Source organism: Idiotropiscis lumnitzeri, chromosome 17 (genome assembly GCF_059441095.1).
Source record: "Idiotropiscis lumnitzeri isolate Australia: NSW breed Sydney's pygmy pipehorse chromosome 17, RoL_Ilum_1.0, whole genome shotgun sequence".
Lineage (NCBI taxonomy): Eukaryota > Metazoa > Chordata > Actinopteri > Syngnathiformes > Syngnathidae > Idiotropiscis > Idiotropiscis lumnitzeri.
This window is the reverse complement of record NC_142407.1, coordinates 14,922,022-14,945,695: the sequence shown is the minus strand read 5'-3', so window position 1 is coordinate 14,945,695 and position 23,674 is coordinate 14,922,022. Positions and strand designations below refer to the sequence as shown.

Below are 23,674 nucleotides of genomic sequence, written 5' to 3'. Positions count from 1 at the left end.
GAAAACATCCTCGATTCAGAGATATCACAGGGAGTCATCATTTTGCGAAAACGAAGTACGTAATATTTAAAAAACTAGTTTCACCCAAAATGTTTTTCTAAGTATTAAGTTGTGCAAGATAAAAACTCAAGGATAAAGAATTGAAGTCATCATATGATGACAAAAAGATTTGTGGAAATACACTACAAGGGAAATTTCAAATGAAGCTGTCAACTGATAATGCCATCACAGTGCCATTCTCAGTTTACAACAAGAAAAAAAAATTGTTCTTGTTTTGATTTGTTTTTTTTGGCATGATGGCCTCACAGTGCAGCTGTGCAAGGTTCAATTCCGGCCTTCCAGTGTGGAGTTTGCATGTTCACACATGCACAATAGAACACTCTAAATTGTCTCCAGGAGTCATTTTGAGCACGGATGGTTGTTTGTCCTTGTGTGGCAACCAGTTCACGGTGTACACTGCCTGCCTGGAAGTGGATCAAGTAATGGATGGAAGTCTGTGCCATAAGTTATAAAAAAAAAAACAAACAAGAACTCCATAACCCATAATTGCCCCCACCAAGTAGAAGCTCCGAACCAAATCCAAAAGAGCCCGAAGTCATCGTGGAACTGTAGGTCTTTGTGGCATGGGCATGAGACCGGGAGAAAAAATAAAGAAAAAAACAATTTCGACGAATAATTCACATAAAGGTTAACCCCTCGGAGAAAGTCACATGCCGGCACAAAGGCCCCTCGATTGCATACCACAAGAAAAAAACCGCAGTGATACCATAAACCAGCATCTGCCTAAAGGGGAACAGGGATGTGACAAAACGGTGCATTCTTAGGATGAAAGAACAAAGCCTCACAGTCTACCCCTTCACTCAGGGGTTATTCAAATTATTTTAAATTCTATGCAAATTTGGTGTCCAAAAAGGTTCTTTCGGGTTTCATTAATGTAACATTCAAATGTTTCATACAAAAAGTAGTGGCCGAAGATATTCATTATCCTAGCCTTAGCAAGTAACTTGTAGAAACAGATTAAGTGGAAAGTCTGCAAAACCGTAATTTGTTCGACATAAAATGTGTTAGTCGCGGTCCAAAAACTCATACTTTCGAAATAAAGGATAAAGACATTCATTTGGCCGCACTCACCACTTCAGTGACCACCAGGGGGAAAACGACGTCTTCCGGAGCGTGTCAAGTCACACGTGCGCATTAACGTCCTAATAAAAGTCAGCGCCCGCCAAAAGCGAGGCAAAATGGCGGACTTGTAAAGTAATAAGATGAGCACCGAACAACAAAATAAATATTTTTATTAAATGGCTACGTTATATAATTATATATTTGGTGCAACGCGGAACGTTCAACAAAACCGCAAATTACAGCTCGTCCATGCTAAATTGCCTCTCCGCAGTAATCAAGTTTTAATCCAACAGCGCCACCTAATGGCATATAATGCACTACGTGGAACACGCCGCATTGATCTTAACGCCATATTTATTTAATTAGTGATGTATGCGGCATAAACGTTTATCAGTATTTGTTAGGTTTATTTTGAAAGCGCCTAACCCTTTCATCCCCGGTGATGCTGCGCTGATGAAACCTTCAGTGGGTGGGAGGGAACGGGGGCGATGAAGACAGACACAGTTCTCGGGAAGGTGCGGGTATTTGCTGGTGCGTCTCGTGGTAGTGGTGCTCTTACTAAACGTGCTCCAACCAGAGAAGATATGATGCCTCGACGTTAAGAATTTTCACTATTTGCTTGCGATGGAGACGCTCACGTCCGTGTGGATTACTTCCTGGATGCTGGAGGACAGCAGGTAGGTTGAAAGAAAGTTTGAGCGTGGCTAATTGGTGGTTGCAGAGCAGCTCTGATCAAGGCAGAACTGGCTAGGAATGCGTTTTTATTCAAATATTTCGACAACAGCAATGATATTCCAGAGTAATTACGGCTCATTAATGTGAGTTATATGCTTCATTTGTGATTTGCATTTAGACGTAGCTGAGCCCCCAGCAGCTGCTCTATTAAAATAACAAAGCCCCAAACTTGTGCCAGAAGGCTCTTGTTCAAACATGCAATATTTATCATAGTTTATTTCAAGTAATTAATTTTCAGGCTTAATGACAATATAGACAGATTCGAAAGCTCAATATAAATACAATGCTAAAATTGACTGTACACCATTTGTAGTTAGTTTCTGCCTAAGAGGGTGAAAATCACCCACTTAATTTTTTCCAAATCGCACGACAGACATTTTTTTTTAATTTTCTATAAAGATTCTGATATGAAAATAAAGTTGCAAGACCACATGGGAAAGTCTTACAAGTCTAACAGTATTTTAATGAGTAGCCTTCATTTGATGAGAAAATATAATTCTTATTAAATAAGCATTACATTCAAAGAATTGAGCGGTAAGATGAGAACATTTTAACGTAATTAGATTGTAATAGCACACAAGTCATCATTTTATAAGAATATTGTATTGCATTTTAACAGTGATAAAGTTGCAATATGAAAGAATTTTTTTGTTTGTTTTGTTTTTTTGGGAGAGTGAAGTTATATGATAAGTATAAAACATTTTGTAATAAAGTACAGGTCATCGCAATGAAATTGTATTTCTACAGTACAACTCTAAAGTTGCAAGACTAGCAAATGGCTAGCTGCCAATGCTTTGTTTTGGGGTAAAAACGTGAAGCAAAAAAGAAGATTAAAACCTAAACTCCTTGGTGGAGGTAATGAAAAGCGAGCTTTGTTTGTATTTGCCACCCACAAGCCCCCTCATTGGCCTTCCTCCCGCTTCACGTTTATAGCTTCAGAACCACGGCCAGCAGAATGTTGTTGCGTTTGTCGAATGTTTACATGAAACTGTTAAACAAAAGTATAAATGATGCTATTATTCTCATCAAGAACTCGAAAGGATACCAGTGAACAGCACTCATGTGGACCTCGCCTCTGAGAAGATGGCGGCAGGTATGAGGAGGAATGTCAGAGTGGTGTGGAGATTGGAGGTGTACGCACGGCTACTGGCAGCGAGCGTACTGCTGGGAGCAGAGCTGAGCCGACTGGGTTCGAGGGGTCCGGTCGGGGTCGACGCCCAGAACAACGAGAGACGGGTGCTGGCTCGCATCCCGGGCGACATCATCATCGGAGCTCTGTTCTCCGTCCATCACCAGCCGCCCGCAGACAAGGTGGGTCAGCTGATGGTCAGCATTAAGTGCGATGTGACATTTTCCGACCTCTCTCAGGTGCACGAGAGGAAATGCGGCGCGGTTCGCGAGCAGTATGGGATCCAGAGGGTGGAGGCCATGATGCACACACTGGATCGGATCAATGCTGATCCCAACATTCTCCCCAATATCACTCTGGGCTGTGAGATCAGGTAAATCTTTAACATTCACGGGCCAAAGCGTGAACGAAAGTGGTGCTAGGATAGACCCCAGAAGCACACCTTTTGTATGGACCCACAGAGACTCGTGCTGGCACTCAGCCGTCGCCCTGGAGCAGAGCATCGAGTTCATCCGGGACACGCTGGTATCCAATGAGGAGGAGGATAGCCAGGCCAGGTGTGCCGCACCTGGTGGAATTGCACCTGTGCCGCAGAGCAAGAAGCCTATCGTGGGCCTCATCGGGCCAGGGTCCAGTTCGGTGGCCATCCAGGTGCAAAACCTGCTACAGCTCTTCAACATCCCGCAGATCGCCTATTCGGCCACCAGCATGACTCTCAGTGACAAGGTTAGGGAAACTTTTGGATCCAAACAAATGATTAAGTCGAACAATAGCATTTTGTTTCAGAATATTTCATTGCGAGTGCGATTTATAGTATTACTTGGCCTCCGAGCAACGTTAACATTAGTGCGATGTTTAGCATGATAACACGAAAACAGCAAAAACGTATCCAATAGTTTTGGGGCCTTAAATGTGGGAATTTTTGTTGAATTTTTCGTGCTGTTATCAAGCAGTCTATTTCGGAAGCGCGGCTTAGCAAAAGGTGGATTATGACTGCATTTTCTTTTTTTTTTTTTTAATAGTCAAACGTGCCTCCATCTTGATAATTGTCCTTCCTCCAGAGCCTGTTTAAGTACTTCATGAGGGTGGTGCCGTCAGACATGCAGCAGGCCAGAGCCATGGTGGACATTGTCAAGAGGTACAACTGGAGCTACGTGTCGGCCATACATACCGAGGGTAAGGATTTGGACTAAATGTGATCAATTACAGTCGGAACTCAAAAAGTCGGTCGCGTTGAAACTGTTCTTCCCATACGACAACATGGAAATGATGCGGACAGTATTTGATGTTGCTTCCACCCTCTTCCTTTCCTCCCCCAGGTAACTATGGCGAGAGCGGCATGGAGGCGTTCAAGGACATGGCGGCCAAGGAGGGCATCTGCATCGCACACTCGGACAAGATCTACAGCAACGCCGGCGAGCGCGCCTTCGACCGGCTGCTGCACAAGCTGCGGGGGCACTTGCCCAAAGCCCGCGTGGTGGCCTGCTTTTGCGAGGGCATGACCGTGCGAGGCATCCTGGCCGCGATGCGCCGCCAGCGCCTGGTGGGCGACTTCCTGCTGGTGGGGAGGTGAGACGGAGAAGAGAGCTCATTCTCATCATATACATCCCATCATCCATCCTCCATCGTCGCCATGGAAACCAAAGGTATCGCTCTTTCCGTTCTTTCTGCTTGCTCTTGTTGCGCTTTTCGAAATGTGTTCAAGAGTTGGATGGAAGGAAAGCGTGCGGAGGAGTGGAAGGGAGGGCTGATGATGGTGGGGAGAGGGTCGTAGCTGCTGGTGGGCGGAGGAATAAGCGGCAAGTGAGGGGGTTGACTGAGCCGCGGGATTGGCCGCGTCTCCCAAGAAGGTGTTTTATTTTAAGGTTGCCGGGCGTTCTATAAATGCTTCTGCTCATTAGGAGACGCACATGTGGGCTACAGCGGGAGGAGAGGAAACATGTCAAGTAACCTTGAACTACATCTCGCAAAATAAGCCGTTCACGTGTGTGCTGCGCGGCTTTCATCAATTGCGCAATGACATCCACGTTGTTCCCAGCGTGTTTGTGCGGCAAAATGGCGTCGTCGTCACCATCATGCAACTAACTGGACAGGCCATGTTACGTGTCACATTTTAACATGTGTGTAAATGTCGGAAATATTAAAAAGGCGCCAAGTAATGTCCCGTGAGGTGAGGATTCCAAATTAGGGTGTCAAGTTATTGGATTTCAAGCCGACTGAAATCACACGACCTGACTGACACATAAAGCGAAAGACTATAGTGGGACCGAAGCCAAATAAGCTCCCGTCTATTTTCATCGCTCCCGCCGGACGCCGCTTGATTGCACCTCCGCACCCGTACGGTCGTTTTGAGAAATCGAAAGTAGTGAAAGTTTACAGCTGCGTCGTGGAGTTACACAAGCTCGGCGTGGGCGTCCATTTTGTAACACATCCTCTGAGAGGCCACACACTCGTGGTGAAAAGCACACGGGATTCTGACTTGAATCACTCCTGAAGCGAAGCCCACGCACCCGAGCGCTCAGGGCAGCAACCACACACCGCCCGTTCCTACACCACCTACACGCACACGCGCACAACTCACACACTTTTAGTCAACAAGGGTGAACTTGGAAGCGGATCTTTTACCGAGCAGCCACTTTTACTGCAGAGGACCAAATATCATCCAGTGTTTCGATGAACCAAAAATAGGAAATCACTTGTTTTCGAGTGACGAGCACACTTGATGGAAATTGTTGACCTCGTGGATTCAAACCATTTAAAACCCTAACCTTGTCTTCATTTTGTCATTCGAAGCCTTCTTAACCTCGATTTCAGAGCAAAATTTCAAAACCGACAACAATTTAGACTGCGGCCCGCCATTTGAGAAGCGTGACTCAACGATTCCGATTGTGTCGTTCTTCCTGGTTAGCGACGGCTGGGCGGACCGCTACGACGTGACGGACGGCTTGGAGCGCGAGGCGGCGGGCGGCATCACCATCAAGCTCAAGTCGGCCTACGTGACGTGGTTCGACGACTACTACCTGAAGCTCAAGCCCGACACCAACCTGAGGAACCCCTGGTTCGCCGAATTCTGGCAGCACCGCTTCCAGTGCAAGCTGAGAGGCGTCCCGCAGGAGAGCACCGCCTACAACCGCACGTGCAGCTGTGAGAAAGCTTCTTGGTACCAGTAGGGGGCAGTAGATTGGCTTTTAATCCCTCCGTTGTTTGCAGGGAGAGAGTCCTTGCGGCACCAGTACGCCCAGGACACCAAAATGGGCTTTGTCATTAACGCTATCTACTCCATGGCGTACGGTCTGCACGCCATGCAGCAGGACCTCTGCCCGGGATATAAGGTACGAAAACGTCGTTGGAAATAATCCAATTGCGTGGCCTTCACAAAAACAATAGACTGCCTCTTTTTCGACACCATCTCAGTCGTTCGCTTATTTTTTTTTCAAGGTTTCAAGCAAGGTTAAACGTTTTGAGTTATTATTAGGGTTTCAAGATAGAACCTGCTTTTTCGGTTTTCCAGACAGGTTATGTAAAATGTAAGGAAGGCTCAAGTTTTGCTGCGTCTAGGGTTTGTGTGAGGCCATGCGGCCCATCGACGGCCGCCAGCTTCTCGACTTCCTGATGCAAACCAACTTCACGGGCGTGTCGGGAGAAGTCATCCACTTTGACCAGAACGGCGACTCACCTGGCAGGTGAGAACGACGGAGTGGCTTTTCACCCACACGTCGGTCGACTGACAGCACTTTTGCCCCAGGTACGAGATCATGAACTTCAAGCAAATGGCTCCGGATGAACACGCCTACGTGCACGTGGGCAGCTGGGATCAGGGTGGCCTGCGCATGAACGACCAGGAGATCTGGAACAACGACAGCGACGTCATTCTCTCCGTCTGCTCCGAGCCCTGCCAGAAGGCGCAAATCAAGGTGAGACCGCGACAAAAATACGATTGGGTTTCCGCGACAGCTGACGCAAGGTGACCCAAGAACATTTTTACCAGTCACAGTTTGCAAAAAAGAAAAAAAAAAGTCTCTGTCGGGATCCAAACAAAAATATATTAGATTTTGAGGGATATCCGGCAAGATGGCCAAATGCAAATCCGAATAAGCTTCCTGCTGCCTCTGTTGCAGTGCCAAATAATATCTGACGGATTTGGTGAATTGGCTTTTGCACGTTCTTTAAAGTGGAAGCCTTTTTAATGTCGACAGGTGATTCGCAAAGGCGAGGTGAGCTGCTGCTGGACGTGCACGCCCTGCAAGGAGAACGAATTTGTGTTTGACGAGTACACGTGTCGCGCCTGCCTGCTGGGCTCGTGGCCCACCGACGACCTGCGAGGTAAAAAACAAAAAAAAATCAACTCGAAAAAAATATTTTAAAAAATTAATTCATTAAATCACAATACAAAAGCACAACGATGGAACCTTGCGTTTTTCTTTCCCGTGCAGGTTGCGAGCCCATCACGGTGCAATACTTGCGCTGGGGCGATCCAGAACCCATCGCCGCCGTTGTGTTTGCCTGTCTGGGCCTACTGGCTACACTTTTTGTCACAGCAGTCTTCATCAAGTAAGTCAAACAGGCCCATATTGACCTTTATAAACTCAAATTGAAATTGCAGTGTAGGTGAATGCAATTTTTTAAAATGGCAAAGGCAGCAGTTAAAAAAAAAAAGTTTATGTATCGCTGGTGTTTGTTAGAAAATAATCCCAAATTAAATTTTGGGATTGGATTCTATTTCAAAAGTCACGTAATGTCACGCGACTCCCGTCTGACTGGCCGCCAGGTTCTGGGACACGCCTGTGGTGAAGTCGTCCAGCCGGGAGCTGTGCTACATCATCCTGGCGGGAATTTGTCTGGGCTACGCGTGCACGTTCGGCCTGATCGCTAAGCCGCATCTCGTCTACTGCTACCTGCAGAGGCTTGGCATCGGCCTGTCGCCCGCCATGAGCTACTCCGCCCTGGTCACTAAGGTGCCATGCGTCACTTCCGGTTTCCGAAGCGGTGATGGTTCAACTTCCGAGTTGAATATAGCCCAACCTACGTACAAACCTACTCAACCTTTAAAAATAAAAAGATGTTGCAAATTTGCAATCATGAAACCTTGCTTTTTTAATTCAGCTTTTAAACATTTGAAATTATACAAGCCTAAATATAAGTTAAGCACTGGAATAAAAGTAAAAGGACTCTTGGAAAACATTTGACAAATAATCCCATCAGGGTTTAAACTGTTGCCATCATAAAACCAGTGTTAATATCTTGTCGTTTAAAAATCGAATAAAAGCTTTAAATTTGTACGCAAGTACTACGAAAAGATTTGTGATCAACACAGCTGTTGTGTGCTTCATCAGTCCGTTTTCAGTTAGCTTTCTTGGTTCCATCACATGTTCACATCCTTTTGCCAACACTCGTCCCATCTGTTCGAAAAGCATTCATTTAAAAAAAAAAAAAAAAAGCCAAAGAAAAAGCATTGCGGCGTTAATCCTTTAGCTGCTTACTTTTAAGGCCTCTTCCAGCTGCCTAACATGAAAGTGAAGAATGAAAACTGTGAGGATGAAAGCAAACATGGATTGAATAGTATTTGTTCGGTGTTGGTGAGGCTACAGAACATGTCGTGGGAGTGAGCAAGGGGGGGGGGGGCTTATCGATATGCATTGAGATATATTTGTGCTCACCAGCTCAATAAGCGCTTGATCTATTTCGAAACGCAGACCAACCGCATCGCTCGCATCCTGGCAGGCAGCAAGAAGAAGATCTGCACCAAGAAGCCTCGCTTCATGTCCGCCTGCGCTCAGCTGGTCATCGCCTTCCTGCTCATCCTGCTGCAGCTCGCCATCATTGTGGCGCTGCTTGTCATTGAGCCCCCAGAGGTGAGCATGCGAAGGGGATGCAGGCCTTGAAACAGGTTTGGTTTTGACGAGCTTTAGACCACCAACAGCGTGAGGGCTTTGAGAAGGTTTTGTTTGGCCAATTGTTTCGAGGTGGCGTGTCGACGTATTCAAGATGCTGTACGGGGGTTGCGTGGCATATTTTACTAGAGGGGGAGAAAAGGTGCGCCAACTCTGTCAGCATGTTAAAGGGTGTGTGTAACTCTGTTAGAACAAATTTTCTTGCTGTGCGTTGGAGCCCAAGCAATCTGGATTTTCTTTGAGGCCGATGCCACGTCCAAATGGATGGATACAGTGAATAAGGAACTTATTTTTTGGTCCCTTAACGCTTACCGGGTTAAAGATCGGAATTACAGGCTGACAAGGGTGTTGCACCAACTCTGTCAGGATGTAAAAGAGAAAAGCGTAAGAGAAAACAGTTGGGCGCAAATTACATCCTGATGTTGCAAGCAGTGCGTTGCTTTTTCTCATTTTTCTTCCAAATGTATGCTTGTTAGAAGAGGTGCATCATTTTTTTTTTGTTGGTCATCACGCATGTGCTCTTTAGGTGATCCATGACTACCCCAGTATACGAGAGGTGCACTTAATCTGCAACCTCACCACTCTGGGTGTGGTTGCGCCGCTGGGCTACAACGGGCTGCTCATCCTCAGCTGCACCTTCTACGCCTTCAAGGTTTGCATGCACACTCGTCACGCGCAGTCAAGTCAAGATGACCTCTGAGAGTTTTCTTCTTTTCTCGGCACAGACTCGGAACGTTCCGGCCAACTTCAACGAGGCCAAGTACATCGCCTTCACCATGTACACCACCTGCATCATCTGGCTGGCCTTTGTGCCCATCTACTTTGGCTCCAACTACAAGATTATCACCATGTGCTTCAGCGTTAGCCTCAGTGCCACCGTGGCGCTCTGCTGCATGTTTGTGCCCAAGGTAAACACCGGCGCCACGCCTCCCTGAACCATCCTCCGACTTTTTGAAGATTATATTCCACACCGTCAGGTCTACATTATGCTGGCCAAACCGGAGAAGAACGTACGCAGCGCATTTACCACGTCCACGGTGGTGCGCATGCACGTGGGCAACGCCAAGAAAGACGCCAAGGCGGGTAAACCGTCCAGCAGCATGGCCAACCTGTTCAGGCGCCGCTCATCTGCACAGGACAATGTCAGGTAAGCGTGATGCCGCACCCCCACACCCAGCCTTGAATCTTAAAAAAAATTTCAAAGCCTGTTTGAAGTCATACACACCATTCCACATCCTGGCAGACGTGGTATAACCCCGTACACACCCTAAACATTGCCATAGCATATAAATGTCAACATTTCCAGGAACTACTCATGACCTTTTTCTAATTCAACAGCGCAATTGAAAGCAGAATACATAGAAAAAGAGGGAAAAAAAACGACCCTGAGCGTAGGCGGCCTCATTTTGGTCGATCCGTTGGGAATTTAACCAGGATTTTTCTTTTGAGGAAAGTAATGGAGGGGAATGTATAATTAAATGGAAGGGGGGGGTGGTGGGAGGAACGCCAGGAAGTGGAAGATTGACGATTGAGATTGTGACCGAGTCTTTTTTTCCCAGCTCCAACGGGAAGTCCGCTGCCTGGGAGCAGAACGAACGCAGCCACAGGCCCAACCTTTGGAAGAGGATGACCTTCCATGTCAAGAAGAAGGACGCCGTGGAAGCTAACCAGACCGCCATCATCAAGCCTTTCTCCACGGGCGCTGACGGCGAGGCGGCGGCGAGTGTCGAGTGGTTCCAAGACGGAGACAACATCAGACCGACGCCCGCCGAGCTCCCCGTCGACGACATTAGCGTTGTCGGCGTGGGTGAACTGGGCATGATGGGTGGTCCGACAGAGGGCGCCACCGTCATGGATCAAATCAACTGCGTGGTCAACAGCTTCAACCAGCTGGACGTGGCGGCCCCGCCGGCCGCCGCCCACGCCCCCGCCGGGAAGTTGTACGAGCAACTGGCACGCCGCATCAGAGACACCGAGGAGCTGGCCGTACTCACGCCGCCGTCACCGTTTCGGGATGCCTCGCTCAGCTCCGAGGCAAGCTACGACGCCTGTTCCTCGCGCTCGCTATCCGGCGCCTCAGAGGCGGAATACGGGCAGCTGCTACCGCGACACTACAGCCAGAGTGCTTCCTCTCTGTAAACGCTTCCCATGGACCAAACTTTTGGTGCCTTGAAAACAGTGGAAACGTTTTACACGGATACATTCCTTTCATGGTCAAGCAAAAAAAGACATGATAATGCTAAAACTAAAAGAAAGCAAAAGAGTAAATGGGAGTTCAACTCTACCAAAATGAAAAAAATACATTTCCAGGAATTATATTGGCCCCGCAGCTGAGCTGACATGGATTCACCACATCAGGCGTAGGAAAGCATGAAATGATGATGACATGCAAATAAAAACGTAATTAAGAAGTGGGAACGTCCTTTCAGGCATATACAGTATCTTGGACTTTAATAGATGGCGGCTTTACGAGAACTGTTCACATCACAACGTCAAGTGAAGCAGACATGCTAATGCTAAAAGGTAGCTAAAGAGAGAACATGCTTTTCTTGAGCCTCGTGTCTTAGATTTTTAGAAGATAGCAGCTTTTCCAGGAACTAGCCATGTACCACAGCAAATAGGATTCACTGCAATGAGGCGGAACACAAAAATCTCAAGTGAAGCGGATGTCCACATGCTAAATGCTAAAAGGACGCTAAAGTGGGAACATCCTTTGCTGTCAATCTCATATTTTGGAATTTTACAAGATGGGAACTTTTCATCCGACAAGAATTCACTGCAATAGGTGGAGGAAAAACGTCAAGTGAAGATAGCAGAAAGGAAGAAAGACTTTTTGGAGTGTTTCTCGTCCACTTTGAAACTTGAGATTCCAAAGAAAAAGAACCTTTCATGTGAACATTAGTCATGTTCACGTTTGAATTTGCAAACTGTTTAATTAGGGCGACTTTTTTTCCGGGGACCAGGAAGTTTTACAGCACAATTACTTACAGTGGAAATCGGATTTGTCCAGATTTTTTTAATCCATTGTTAATAATGCGTACAAAGGAGGACTAGGAAACAAGACACTCGTTAAATTGTAAAACGAGCGACGTTGTCCGTTTACTTTGTGTAAATTTCTTTTTGGAGTTAATGCAAAAGGGAGTCCTGACCGTTCATTAGATGTGACTTTTAAGGCAAGTTTTTTTTTTTTCTCGTCCCCATGACCCACTTTCGCTAATAATATTAATATGCTTCCTGACTCTTTTCATTTTTCTGTGCATTTTTCTTGTGGACCAATAATACTTTGTAAGAAGTTTTTACGAGCTCGTGAATGTCATTGTGGTTTAAAATGGACCAAAAACCACCTCAGGACTGACAGTGTAGCAGAGTGCTGAAATTGTCTTAATAATGCTAAGTTTTTTTTTTGTTTTTTTTTAAATATACTAATGGGATCTTTTTGCTTAAATTTTCAACCATTTTATTTTTGTGGGATGCTTCTTAAATATTTTTCTTTAGCCCCAAAACGCAAGCTCGGTTGGATTGAATTCCGTTATTGGATTGTGAAATGTTTGCTTCTTTCAGTGAATGTCATTTTTTTTTCTTTGCGATCATTTTTGGGGGATTTACAGCACGTGTGTGTTGCTGCATGTTTACACACAAACACACACACACAAGCGTGCGTGCGCTGGTGCAATATTTGTCTGCAGTGTTGCCATGTTAGCATGTAGCTTTGTGCTAATAGACACTCTTTATAGTCTTATCGATACAACGATGAGTTAGTTCAACTAAAAGGCAATTTGTTAACTTCAGTTTGTTTCAAGCGTAATAGTTTACACTGAGTGATTAGTCGTGTAAATAAAGTGAAGTCAAATTTGGCTGAGGTGTTTCCGATGCAAATGTATAAATGTTTATTTTATTTCTAAGTGTATTCTATTAGGTTTAATTGCCACATCTTGGTCGTCACAGTCAAATGTGTATGTGAGGCAACGGAGTGATTCAAAACAAACAATTAGGGTTTCAAAGTTGGGTTGGAAGCCTGGGTTAGGGTTTCATTTCAGGATATGGGTTTCAAATGGGATCAAAGTAGGCGTTTGAGGGCTCCAAATTTGGGCTTCCAGATTGGGTTAGAAAAAAGGCGTGTTTGAAGCCAAAATTAAAGTTTCACATTAGGGTTTCAAGTCAAGAATGATCTTCGAGATAGGGTTTCAAGCCCGGGGTAGGGTTTCAAATTTGGGTTGAAAGACAGAGCTGAGTTGAAGTGGTGGTTTCAAACGTGGCTTAGGCTTTCGAGCTTGGGTTGTCATCATTTCAAACAAGGGTTAAGAGTTAAAAATTGGGTGGCAAAGTCGGCTTTCAGTACGTTTACATTTGAGTTGCAGGCTGTGAGAACATCTCAAGCATGTCAAAGTTGGTGTACTTTTGATGTTTACTCAGTGTGCTTCGGGACCATATTTATTATTCATATGACCTGCTGTAATAACCATAATTAGCGTGTCAACAGCAAATAGCAGTGTGTGACGGAGACCGTCCCTCCCTGCGCACTCGCTACAGCCCACGGGAGCGAGCGTGTCTCTGCGTGCGCGTGCGCGCGCCCGAGAGCGAGAGAGCGTGAGTGTGGCATGGCGAGCCCCGGCAAGGAGCACCTGTACAAGGTGCTGGTGATCGGCGACCTGGGCGTGGGCAAGACCTCCATCATCCGCCGCTACGTGCACCACACCTACTCGCACAACTACCGCGCCACCATCGGCGTGGACTTCGCGCTCAAGGTGCTGCGCTGGGGCGCCGACGACACGGTGCGCCTGCAACTGTGGGACATCGCCGGTGAGTGGATCGCCACCCGCGGGTCACCCACGTTCGACTCAAACCGACAATGACTTTAGTGACTTTAATTCCTGTCGAGCTCGTGGAACTCGTGTGCGCTCACTTGACTTCCTCAAATGTTGACTTTTTTTTTTTTTTGTAAAGGGAAATTAGTGCAGACAAATGTGCAGCGTTATCATGCGTGCACGCAGCACAACTTTTTTTAAATGTCAAGCATACGCGTTGAGGCGTTTCTTTAAGTGTTGTGTTAATTTACGCTACAATTAATGATTTTAATCATTCATTTATTCATTCTGTTGATTAATCGATTAAATAAAGTTAGATTTTTTTTGTTCGAAAACAGGACATTTCAAAATGACCAAAACTAGTACTGAAAGGCTGCCGATATCACCCCTTGACACTGAACGCAAAAAAATGGGGGGGGGGGAATGACAGAGTAATTCCTCCTCACCAGTAGTTGGCGCTATACTTTACTATAAAGTAATGTTTGTACCCAATTAAGTAAGGTTTGTAAATGGTACGTAATCCGGTACTGGTTGCATTTTTTTTTAAATATATATATTTTTTAAATACAGTAGTGATATTTTTTTTTAGATTTAGCAAGTATACATATTGCTAACATGAAGTCCCCCAAAAAAGCAGTTTTGACAAGAAAGTTGGATCATTCAAATTAACCCTTTTTCTAGTTAAAAAGAAAATTGGAATAAAAAAAAACAAAAAAACTAATCAGATTTTTACAAAAAAAAAAGTCAGGTAAATTAAGTTGTATTTTCATAGCAAACATCATCCAATTTAGATATGTGGTTGGAATTTTTCTAAGCAAAATGTTGAACTGTAGAAAATAAAAAGCTGTCTATTTTTTATTTTAAAAACATTTTAACATAACCTGAATAAATCCGGGAGGTTTTCCAAGCTAAAAACGAACGTCAGCCGCCTTCGTTCATGTGAGGCTTGTTTGCATTATTGTTTGGGAAAAAAAAAAGATTTAATTAGTGCATGCAATGTGACACAATCGATGTAACGCGCTTACACAGGTCACCAATGTACTCTTTGTCTCACTTGCGTGGAGCGTGAGCTGCGTGACATCCATATCGGATGCACGCTGCGCATGTGACCTATGCCATTTAAAACAACTTTGGGCCAACGACAGCTAGGGTGCCAAAAAAAAGTCCGTACAGTAGTGGTGTGTAGTTTTTTTTTTTTTTTGCTCCGCAAAAGGAGGAAGTGCAGGCTGCACATCCTGTCATATGGCGGCCGGTGATTCAGCTGCTCGCTTATTTGTTTCGCATATGGGAAATGTCACGGCGACGACTGCGAGAACCTGCTCTTACACACACACACATGCACACACACTATCAGGTCTTGTGCAAATAGTCATTGTTAGTGTCAACAAGCACGGCCTGTGTGCACTGCAGGAATGTGCAGCAACATCTTCTACATAACAACAACGACGTGCATTAGAGTGCGGCAAGAATTGTGTGTGTGTGTGCGTGTGTGTGTGTTCCACAGCAGGTCAGGAGCGTTTTAGTAACATGACACACAGCCACTGCCATGGGCGCCTTCATTGTCACACCCAAATAGAATGTTATTTTTTCCAGAAAAAAAATTACAGAACAAAAGTTGTATTTGTTTCAGAAGTCATATTTTTAACATATGAAAGGTTTTTATTCCATTAAAGGAGTCACAATTTCATCAGAATGAAGTTGTACCATATTTTTCGGACTGTAAGTCGCACCAGCGAACTGGAACTTACACCCAAAATCCGTTTCAAAATCGTGTTGACGGCAGCGAGTGAGTTACGGTTGGATTTGAAACTTCAAATTACGGAAAAGGCTTTTTTTTTTTTTTTTTTTTACAAGAAAAGTAAAACATTTTAGAAAAATTGCAATTAAAACGTTGAATTAAAAGTAATGATAAAGCGTTTTTTTTTTTTTTTTAAAAGAGTCAGATTCTCCTAGAAAAAGACGTAATATCATCACGATGAGTTGCATTTGTTAATGAGTTTTTTTTCCACTCTCACTAAAACATACCCCCCCCAATTTTTTTTCTTCTTTTGTGCATTTGTGGCAGGCCAAGAGCGCTTTGGCAACATGACGCGGGTGTACTACCGCGAGGCGACGGGCGCGTTCATCGTGTTTGACGTGACGCGACCCAGCACCTTCGAGGCGGTGCTCAAATGGAAGGCGGACTTGGACTCCAAGCTGTCGCTGGGCGATGGCCGCGGCATCGCTACCGTGCTGCTGGCCAACAAGTGCGAGCAGGGACACGTGCTCCCTGCCAACGGCCTCAAAATGGAGCAGTTCTGCAAGGAGCACGGATTCGCCGGCTGCTTTGAGACCTCCGCCAAGGTAGGCGTGGATGTTTTTCCAGGCTTGGACATAGAGAGGATTAAAGAAAAAAAAAGTCTACACACCCCTGTTGAAATGCCAAGGTTGTTCATTTATACTGTTCTATTGAGATGAAAAAATTGAGCTACTAATAACTGTCATTGTATAAAAATATAAAGTTTATTATTTTTTTTTTCCTAAGTCAAAGTAAAAGTCAATCATAGTTCTTCTTCCTCTTATCAAAGGACAACGTGAACATTGACGAGGCAGCAAACTTCCTGGTGACGCAAATTATGGCAAGCGAACATGCCTTCCTGAGGACAGCCGCGGCGCCCGACACCGTCACGCCTCGACTCGACCGACAACGTCACCAATCGGACGGATGCGCGGAATGCTTCAAGTGAACTGAGGAAGACCCTTAAAAACTTCATTTTGCACAACTTTTAGTTTCAAATACTCTCTTTTTTTAAATTTATTTGCCATAAATTTGACAACTGACGGAACGCCAGTAGTCGTATTTATTCAATCAGCGTTGACTCATCAGTCACATTGAAAAATCAAATTTCACAGAAAAAAAAATCAAAACGGACGAAACTGTGAGAGTGTGGATGTCACTCTGCAAAAAAAAAAATAATAAACTGTAATCTTTTTACACCAAGTACTGCAGAAAAAAATATTTGGCTCACCAAGTACCACCATCGTGACCAACATTATTGTACAGTAGTGTAGTACGAGTGTTTTTTTGGTCCATCGCTGCACAAAAAAAAAACACTTGTGTGGAGCTAGTAGTAGAATCATTGGCAGAAGGAAAAAAAAAACTTTTAACAATGACATTTTAATAATAAAAAAACACTTTCAATTATTTGAATGATGTCAATTGTAGTTATTTTCCAACTGCAGAAATAATTCAAGTCTTCCTTATTACTAATTTTGTATTTAAATGTGTTGGAGAAAATTATTAGAAAATGTAAAACATTTCAATACTATACGCACTTGGGGAGTAAATCCTCAAAATTTACATTTATTGTACTGTTGCATAAAGTAATCCCTGGACTACATCATGCTAACATAAAGTAACCTGAGAACAGAGAAATGACCTAAAATGGACGAGGATTTCACATCATGCCCCGTAGCGGGCTATTTCAATTGGGAAATGCTAACAGCTGGTATGCTAACACATAGCAAGCTACCCGTGGAGAGATTGGTCGTTGGGATTTTGCACATGATGTACTAGTAGTCGCGTAGCATAATTTCTGATAAGAAATGCTAACGTGTATACATTTTTAACAATGCGAATAATTGTATATCTTGCCATTTAGTAATAAGAATTGATACAATGCTAATATGCTCAGAGAGTCGGAATGTTCAAATATGACAAAATAGTCACCTGGCCTGAGTACAGGATGCTCTAAAGCAGGTCAATAAGGATTATTGTTGTACATTTCTGATGAGGAAACATCAAGAGTCATTAATCGCATTACTGACCTTCTTCAAGATGAATTGTTCCGCCATTTTCAGAAAGATTGGCGTCCATCTCACTCACGAGCATGTTTGACGTAAAGACACCACCTGAGTTACATTTAAATTGAGTGGATTACTTCGCCGCGCTCTCGGGATTCTGGCGCCCTCTGGTGGTAATCTAGTCGCATTACAAGCTATACGTTTAATGTTCACACAGGAAGCTGAACGTTTTGCGACTCTCGAAAGGAGTTAATTTTTTTTTAACCACATTCATGTATGACAATGACTTGTGTACATAAATGTGGTCCTTGAGCACAAATAAATCTCAATGATGCCTACTAGTACAAATATAGTTGCTGGTGTTCATGTCCAAGCATGGTTAAGTAAATTATTATTGTATAAAAATGGAAAAATTAGAAAAGACTATGAATTTGAATGAGGCCTCCATGCCTCTAAATGTCCTTCAGTCTCAGCTGGTGTTGAGGAAGAAGAGGAGGGAGTCAAGAGTAAGGCGTCCAGGTGAGACGCGAGGAGGCATTGGGGGTCGAGGAGTCGCAGTTGGTCTGGCCTGAGGTCTCGGGCCTCGCCGCAGACACGCTGACTGAGCGTTGTGACGCTGAGGCACGTGGTGGTCTTCAGGTGATGAAGATGACTCTGCTCCACCAGGAGCTTTTCACGCTCGCATTTCTGAGGCAAGACGACACATATTCGGCGTGTGACATCACTTGTTTTGACGACAATGACAACTGTCTTAGCTGGCAAGCAGCGTCATACATGTTGCCGCCGTTGCGCGAAGACCGACGTATCGATTACTTGTGTCTGCCTGGCTCTTACCAGTTTGTTGATTTCTTCCTGTAGGTTTGCGATGCACTCCAACTTCCTCTTGCGGCAGCGTTGGGCGGCCAGCCTGTTCTTGCTGCGCCGTCGGACATCGTTAATTAAGTCCAGCTGTTGTTGTGTCAATGCATGTTGACTCAGCAGATTTTGCAGGTCCACTCGGCTCAAACGCACAGCATAGTCCACAGGGAACGGAAGGTCAACCTAATACACATACACATTTACTGTAGATGTGGAAACATCAACACCAGCTCTGTAGCACGTTAACATCCTCGCAATCTTATCACTATAACAGTCTTGTTAGCATTATATTAGCACTAGCAATCTGTTGTGCGACCATGAAAACAATGTCAATTCCATTCTGTGTTTAGCATGCAAGCAATCAAATTAATTGGTACTCTTACAATCAATTTAGTTTGAGTTCTAGTGTCCTTGTTAGCATGCTAATCATCAGCCATATTAGCGCTCTTTACAACTAGCTTTGTTAGCACGTCGTCTCAGCGCACAAACGATCAGTCATGTTTCCACGCTAGCAACATTAACATTATCAGTGTCGTTAGCACTCTAACAGTTAGCATCCTAACAATCAACACGCTCTCATTTAGCACTCTCCTAATAAGTTGTGTTAGTGCTCTAACATTGGTCGTGTCAACCATGTTAGCGGTCTAACATGATTGGCGTCAGCACTTTTAGCACTTCAACAGTTTTGTTAGCACTCTACCAATCAGTCTTGTACTCATGACTTGTTAAAAAACCATAATGAACATTTACACACACACGAGCTTGGCATGAACGCAGTTACGTTGTGAGTCAATCGTCAATTACTAAGTGGTGGATTGACTCGGTAATGACATAAACCGAGCTCTGCCTGCCAATGAATGTACACTGAACTCTGAGCATTCGCACGCACGCGCACTCATACACACAAAACACACACTTCCGAGTAAATAATTAACTGGTTGCCATAGTAACCCCATGCAAACATTTGTAAATGAGTTTCCAGGAAATGACTTACAGTAATTTTAAGTGTCTTCAGTATTTCTCCAGAAGCCCATTTAGGCAGCTCTCGAGTTCTGCCTGAATAAATAGCGCCCTGTTCGGATCAGTGCCTACCTGTTTGGCCCGCTCTCTGGGGCACCATTCCTCATCCCCGTCTGTCTCTGAGTCACCGTCGTCACCCGAGTTGAGGGATGATAGGCCCGACTGGGACGCTCCCTCGCTCTCGGATAGTGCGCCTCCCTTCCACGGTGGTGCGCCCCGCTCCAAGTCCTGATTCTGGACCAGGAAGGGGCACTTGAGGTCAACCCGGAGCCAGTTCGGATGAGAGGGGCCCGGGTCAGACCCGGAACGAGACGCTCCCTCCTCGCATAATGGAGCTTCCTTTTTCAGGGTGACACCTAGGACCAGATCGGAACCACAAGACAGCTGTGTTCCTGGTCCTTGTTCTTCTTGTTCTGTGATGTTCGGATTGAATTGAGCAGATTCAGACCTGGCGCATGTGTCCAGGTTGTCTCCTGTGCCGTTTCCTGGAAGATCTGCTAGTCTTTCAGGACCTTCAACTTTCCTTGGGGCGCCAACTAATTTTGTTTCTAGTCTTTGTTTGCCATCTTTAGCGATGGTATTGTTCTGAAAGGGGCCTGAGTCAGTTCTAAGGCACGTGTCAAGATCCTTGCATCCCGTTTGTCCTCCAGGACCTTCAACTTTCCAGATGGAACTTTCTACTCGATCAGGACCACCAGAGGAGTTTGTTCCTGGTCCTTGTTCTTCGACTGGAGTAGTGTTTTTATGAGATTGTTCAAAGCTGGACTCAGATTCCAAACTGGTGCCATATCCCGAAATCTCGGTTAGGGTGGTGAGACCCGTTAGTCTTCTGAGAACTTCATCCTTCTGGGGGGTATCTGGAACTAGTTTGGGATTATGAGAGAACATTGTTCCTGATCCTTTTTCTTCATCGTCTGTGATAGTGTTTTGATGAGAGGGGTCAGAGTTGGAACCATGATACTCCAATGTGTTCTTGGGTCTGGAAGATTCAGCTTTCTGACTGGCACCTTCTACCAGAATGCAACCGGCAGAGAACCTTTTTCTTGATCCTTTTTCTCCATCCTCAATCGTGGTTTCTGGATGTGAGAAGCTACAATCGGACTCGTCATACCTGCCCACGTCCTTGCATCCCATTAGACTTGCATGGCCTTCATCTTTTCGAGGTTCACCAGGTACCAGATCACAACCACCTGGGAACATGGTCCCTGTTCCTTGGTCTGCATCTTTTTGTGATGGTGTCCCGAAAAGAGGGGACATGGGACTCGCATTGTCACTATTTGCTGCAAACCCTACTCCATCCTCAAGTCTGGGATTTTCACCTACGATCAAATCAGGACGAACAGAAAACCTTGTTCCTGGTTCTTGTTCTCTGTGTTCTGTGATAGTTTTCTGATGTGAGGGAACCGATTCTGACCTGGGATCGTTGTTGGTACCAATTCTTGAAGGCGTTGCTACATTCTTGTGTTCTGCTATGCTTCCAGGACCTTCATTTTTCCAGGCGGCACCCGGAACCAGCTTGAGACCACCAGAGAACCTTGTTCCTGGTCCTTGTTCTTCATCTTTTGCGATGGTGTCCTGATAAGAGGGGAGCAAGTCAGACCTGGGGCTCACATCGGCACCATTTCCTGGAAGCTGGTCCATGTCCTTGTGATCCCTTCCTCTTCTGAGACTTTTGGCAACTCCTGAGAACCTTGTTCCTGGTCCTTGTTCTGCATCTTCTGAGACAGTGGCCTGATCAAAGGAGCCAGATTTGGATCTGGGATACGTTTCCACATTGTCACCCTTGCTTCCACAATTTCCTGAAAGCACCATTGCATCCCGGCATCCGTGAATTTCTGTTGCTAGATCGGCATCACCACAGATTCCAGATCCTAGTTGTTCTTCTCCAAAGGCCTCATTGCATACGCGTTGTTTCTGGGGTGTCTCTTTCCCATAAGCCAGCTGGAACTTTCGATACTTGGGGCCTCCTCCACCCCCAACACGCAAAAATGAGAAAGTGGTCCCCCTGTCATTCCCCTCTTGGCAACCGGGCGGCGTTGATTCCCTCTGCACCGGTTTGACAGCTTTGCGTTGAGCGACCTCCTCCTTGCTCTTCTGCTTCTTTATACAGCACCTCTTCCTCTGTGACGGTAGCAGTGGCGGGTCCGAGTTGAATTTGGGTAGCAAGAAGTCAAAACAGGTGTGGTCCAAGTCTCGGAAGCCCAGCGTTAACGCTGCCTGGCGAATTTCCAGTATGTCGTGTTTACTGAAGAGCAGCTCAGACGTGTAGGCAAAAGTCAGCAGGGGCTCGAACCCACCCGCGGTCACCTAAGAGACAGGAAATGTACATCAAGTCTGCTGACACTTGTAGGGAATGTGAAACATGCAGAATAAATGTGGCCACTACAATAGGGTCACACTCCACGGAAATCCAATACCCCAAAGGATTGGCATAGCTAATGTTTTCTCGTTTAAAAAATAAAGTGACGTCCTCTACTTTGAACAAATATTATTTTTTAAATTGGCCATTTGATTCGGTACACATTGCAATTAAAAAAAAACAAAAAAACAAAGCATTATTGAGGTATTAGTTATTGAGTGTGCCTAACCAAGTGCACAGTCCAGTGAGTGCAAATATTTCCGTAAATAAACGAGCAAACACAGTGACGTCTTCATCTGAATATTTTGGTAATTTACCACTTTAAAATATATTGGCATACAAAAAAACAACATTCCAAGCATTCTAATCGTTGTATGTGTCCCTAATCAAGTGTCCAGTGAGCACCCTCCCTTGGGGTCAACAAAGTGACGTCAGCCTCATGAATGAACAAATTAGTGAACCGGCCACTTCATTAGGTACACCTTCCGATGACTTCTAAAACCACATAAATGTTCAAATCAAATCAGTATTATTGGAGTTGTACCTAATGAGGGTTCCAGTGAGAGCGCACATGGAGAGTCAACAAAGTGACGTCATTCTCAGAAAGCAGCATTGTTATAAATCGGCCACTTAACCAGGTACACCCTCCATTGACATCCAATTCTGAAGTGGGCCAGCGATAGCACGTGTCCACCCACAGAGATCAACAAAGTGATGTCACTCTCTTCAGGCCACCCACTCAAGCAGCTCACCTCGGGGGGCAGCGTGACGTCATCCCGCTCCCGGTGGAGCCTTCCGGCGAAGTAGTCGCTGCACGAGGCCAGCACGGCGCGGTGGGCGTGGAAACGGCGGCCGTCGACCTGCACAGTGACGTCACACAGCGCGCCGCGCAACCGCAACTCGTCCAGGCGCCGCAGCACGCGCGCCGGGTGCGTCGCGCACGCGTACGTGTACGAGGGCATCTGCGCTCGCGCACGCACAACGTTAGCCGTCACAACAACAGTAACCACGCGCAAAAAATGACTCTAATTATGATAATAATTCGAAAATAAAGAAGCCACGCTTACCTGTTCGTTGTTTCGTCCAGGTTTTTGGGGAGGTTTTGACGACTTTGAGACAACCTAAGCGAGCTTCACTCACATCTGTCAAAATGTGTGTGCGTGTGTGTGTGTGTCAGGGAGGGAGCTACTTGTGCGTGCGCGGCGCGCGTGTGCGTGTGGTGTTGCAACAGCGCTGACTCACGCTGATAAAAGATGAGCAAGCATGTTTTCCCGTCCAACACCATTCCCGCCTTCCCTCCCTCTCACTCTCTCTACTAACACACTTCCTGGAAACAAATTCAACATGACAATAAAGACATTTTCAAAACATTACATTCTTAAAAGTAAAAACAAAACAAAAAGGACTTTGGCATTAGAAATGTGTTTTTAAAAATTACAATGGAACTACAACAATTACATTACCTAAAAATACAGTTAAAAGCACAGTAACAGAACCAAAACTAAAATTTAAAAATCAAAAAATGTGTTCTTGGATATTTTGGCTTCCCTCTCTTATGACAGCCAAAGTTTGTTGGCGACAACAAACGCTTACAAAATCTCAACATTATTATTTGTTACACATAGAAATGCAACAGTTTGGTTCAGATTTTAGCAGGGATCATGAAAGATGACACACAAGATTTACTTTTTTGGGCAACATAAATATGAATTGAACTTCCGAAGCAAATTAAGTTTTGCACATTTACAGAGAGCAAAGACGGATTTTCTTTTTGCGTGCGTGTGCTGTAAATATATTTGAAAACAAGAAGTAATGACGCATCAAATCCCATTGTGTGGGTGTACCTAATCAAGTGTCTAGAGCATTCCAGAATGTGTGTGTGAGTGAGTGTGTTTTGGACGCAACGAAAAGCAGAAGTGCGGTCAGATTGCGACAGAGGTGTGCCAACGACCAATCGGGTGATAGCTTCGAA

At 45.1% G+C, this 23,674-nt stretch overlaps 3 protein-coding genes across 7 annotated transcripts; 2 read left to right on the top strand and 1 right to left on the bottom strand.

The window, feature by feature from the left end:
• Nucleotides 1–15: 15 nt before the first annotated feature.
• Nucleotides 16–23,566, bottom strand: bach1b (BACH transcriptional regulator 1b). 5 transcript variants are annotated; one of them, XR_015839575.1, is made up of 8 exons: nt 22,770–23,566; nt 22,455–22,664; nt 19,416–21,650; nt 18,300–18,506; nt 17,490–18,152; nt 6,663–6,878; nt 557–614; nt 16–464 (listed from the first exon to the last, which is right to left on the bottom strand). XR_015839575.1 is itself a non-coding variant. In XM_088279266.1 (5 exons), exons 2-5 carry the CDS (start codon nt 22,662–22,664, stop codon nt 17,889–17,891), a joined length of 2,916 nt encoding a protein of 971 aa, XP_088135392.1. In that variant the 5' UTR covers nt 22,770–23,566; the 3' UTR covers nt 16,998–17,888. The 5 variants fall into 5 exon arrangements, 1 of the variants encoding a protein (XP_088135392.1); XR_015839574.1 differs by having other exon boundaries at nt 16–614; XR_015839577.1 differs by having other exon boundaries at nt 16–614; nt 6,663–6,833.
• Nucleotides 1,622–12,747, top strand: grm5a (glutamate receptor, metabotropic 5a). The gene is made up of 18 exons (XM_088279265.1): nt 1,622–1,799; nt 2,888–3,168; nt 3,226–3,359; nt 3,448–3,712; nt 4,048–4,162; nt 4,306–4,555; nt 5,895–6,130; nt 6,197–6,318; nt 6,545–6,669; nt 6,732–6,900; nt 7,183–7,309; nt 7,420–7,537; nt 7,755–7,941; nt 8,680–8,838; nt 9,404–9,529; nt 9,603–9,785; nt 9,855–10,024; nt 10,437–12,747. Exons 2-18 carry the CDS (start codon nt 2,941–2,943, stop codon nt 11,014–11,016), a joined length of 3,294 nt encoding a protein of 1,097 aa, XP_088135391.1. The 5' UTR covers nt 1,622–1,799; nt 2,888–2,940; the 3' UTR covers nt 11,017–12,747.
• Nucleotides 13,386–16,507, top strand: rab38b (RAB38b, member of RAS oncogene family). The gene is made up of 3 exons (XM_088279268.1): nt 13,386–13,677; nt 15,748–16,025; nt 16,250–16,507. Exons 1-3 carry the CDS (start codon nt 13,476–13,478, stop codon nt 16,406–16,408), a joined length of 639 nt encoding a protein of 212 aa, XP_088135394.1. The 5' UTR covers nt 13,386–13,475; the 3' UTR covers nt 16,409–16,507.
• Nucleotides 23,567–23,674: the final 108 nt, after the last annotated feature.

What these genes read in the sequence shown, in the direction of transcription:
- grm5a (XM_088279265.1), top strand. Translation starts at nt 2,941, where the DNA reads ATGGCGGCAGGTATGAGGAGGAATGTCAGAGTGGTGTGGAGATTGGAG. An exon ending in AACGGCGACTCACCTGGCAG is followed by an intron (nt 6,670 to 6,731) that starts GTGAGAACGACG and finishes CTTTTGCCCCAG; the next exon opens with GTACGAGATCATGAACTTCA. An exon ending in GCCCACCGACGACCTGCGAG is followed by an intron (nt 7,310 to 7,419) that starts GTAAAAAACAAA and finishes TTTCCCGTGCAG; the next exon opens with GTTGCGAGCCCATCACGGTG.
- rab38b (XM_088279268.1), top strand. Translation starts at nt 13,476, where the DNA reads ATGGCGAGCCCCGGCAAGGAGCACCTGTACAAGGTGCTGGTGATCGGC. An exon ending in GCAACTGTGGGACATCGCCG is followed by an intron (nt 13,678 to 15,747) that starts GTGAGTGGATCG and finishes CATTTGTGGCAG; the next exon opens with GCCAAGAGCGCTTTGGCAAC. An exon ending in GCTTTGAGACCTCCGCCAAG is followed by an intron (nt 16,026 to 16,249) that starts GTAGGCGTGGAT and finishes CTCTTATCAAAG; the next exon opens with GACAACGTGAACATTGACGA.
- bach1b (XM_088279266.1), bottom strand. Translation starts at nt 22,664, where the DNA reads ATGCCCTCGTACACGTACGCGTGCGCGACGCACCCGGCGCGCGTGCTG. An exon ending in CCAGAGAGCGGGCCAAACAG is followed by an intron (nt 18,507 to 19,415) that starts GTAGGCACTGAT and finishes TATGTGTATTAG; the next exon opens with GTTGACCTTCCGTTCCCTGT. An exon ending in AGGAAGAAATCAACAAACTG is followed by an intron (nt 18,153 to 18,299) that starts GTAAGAGCCAGG and finishes GTCTTGCCTCAG; the next exon opens with AAATGCGAGCGTGAAAAGCT.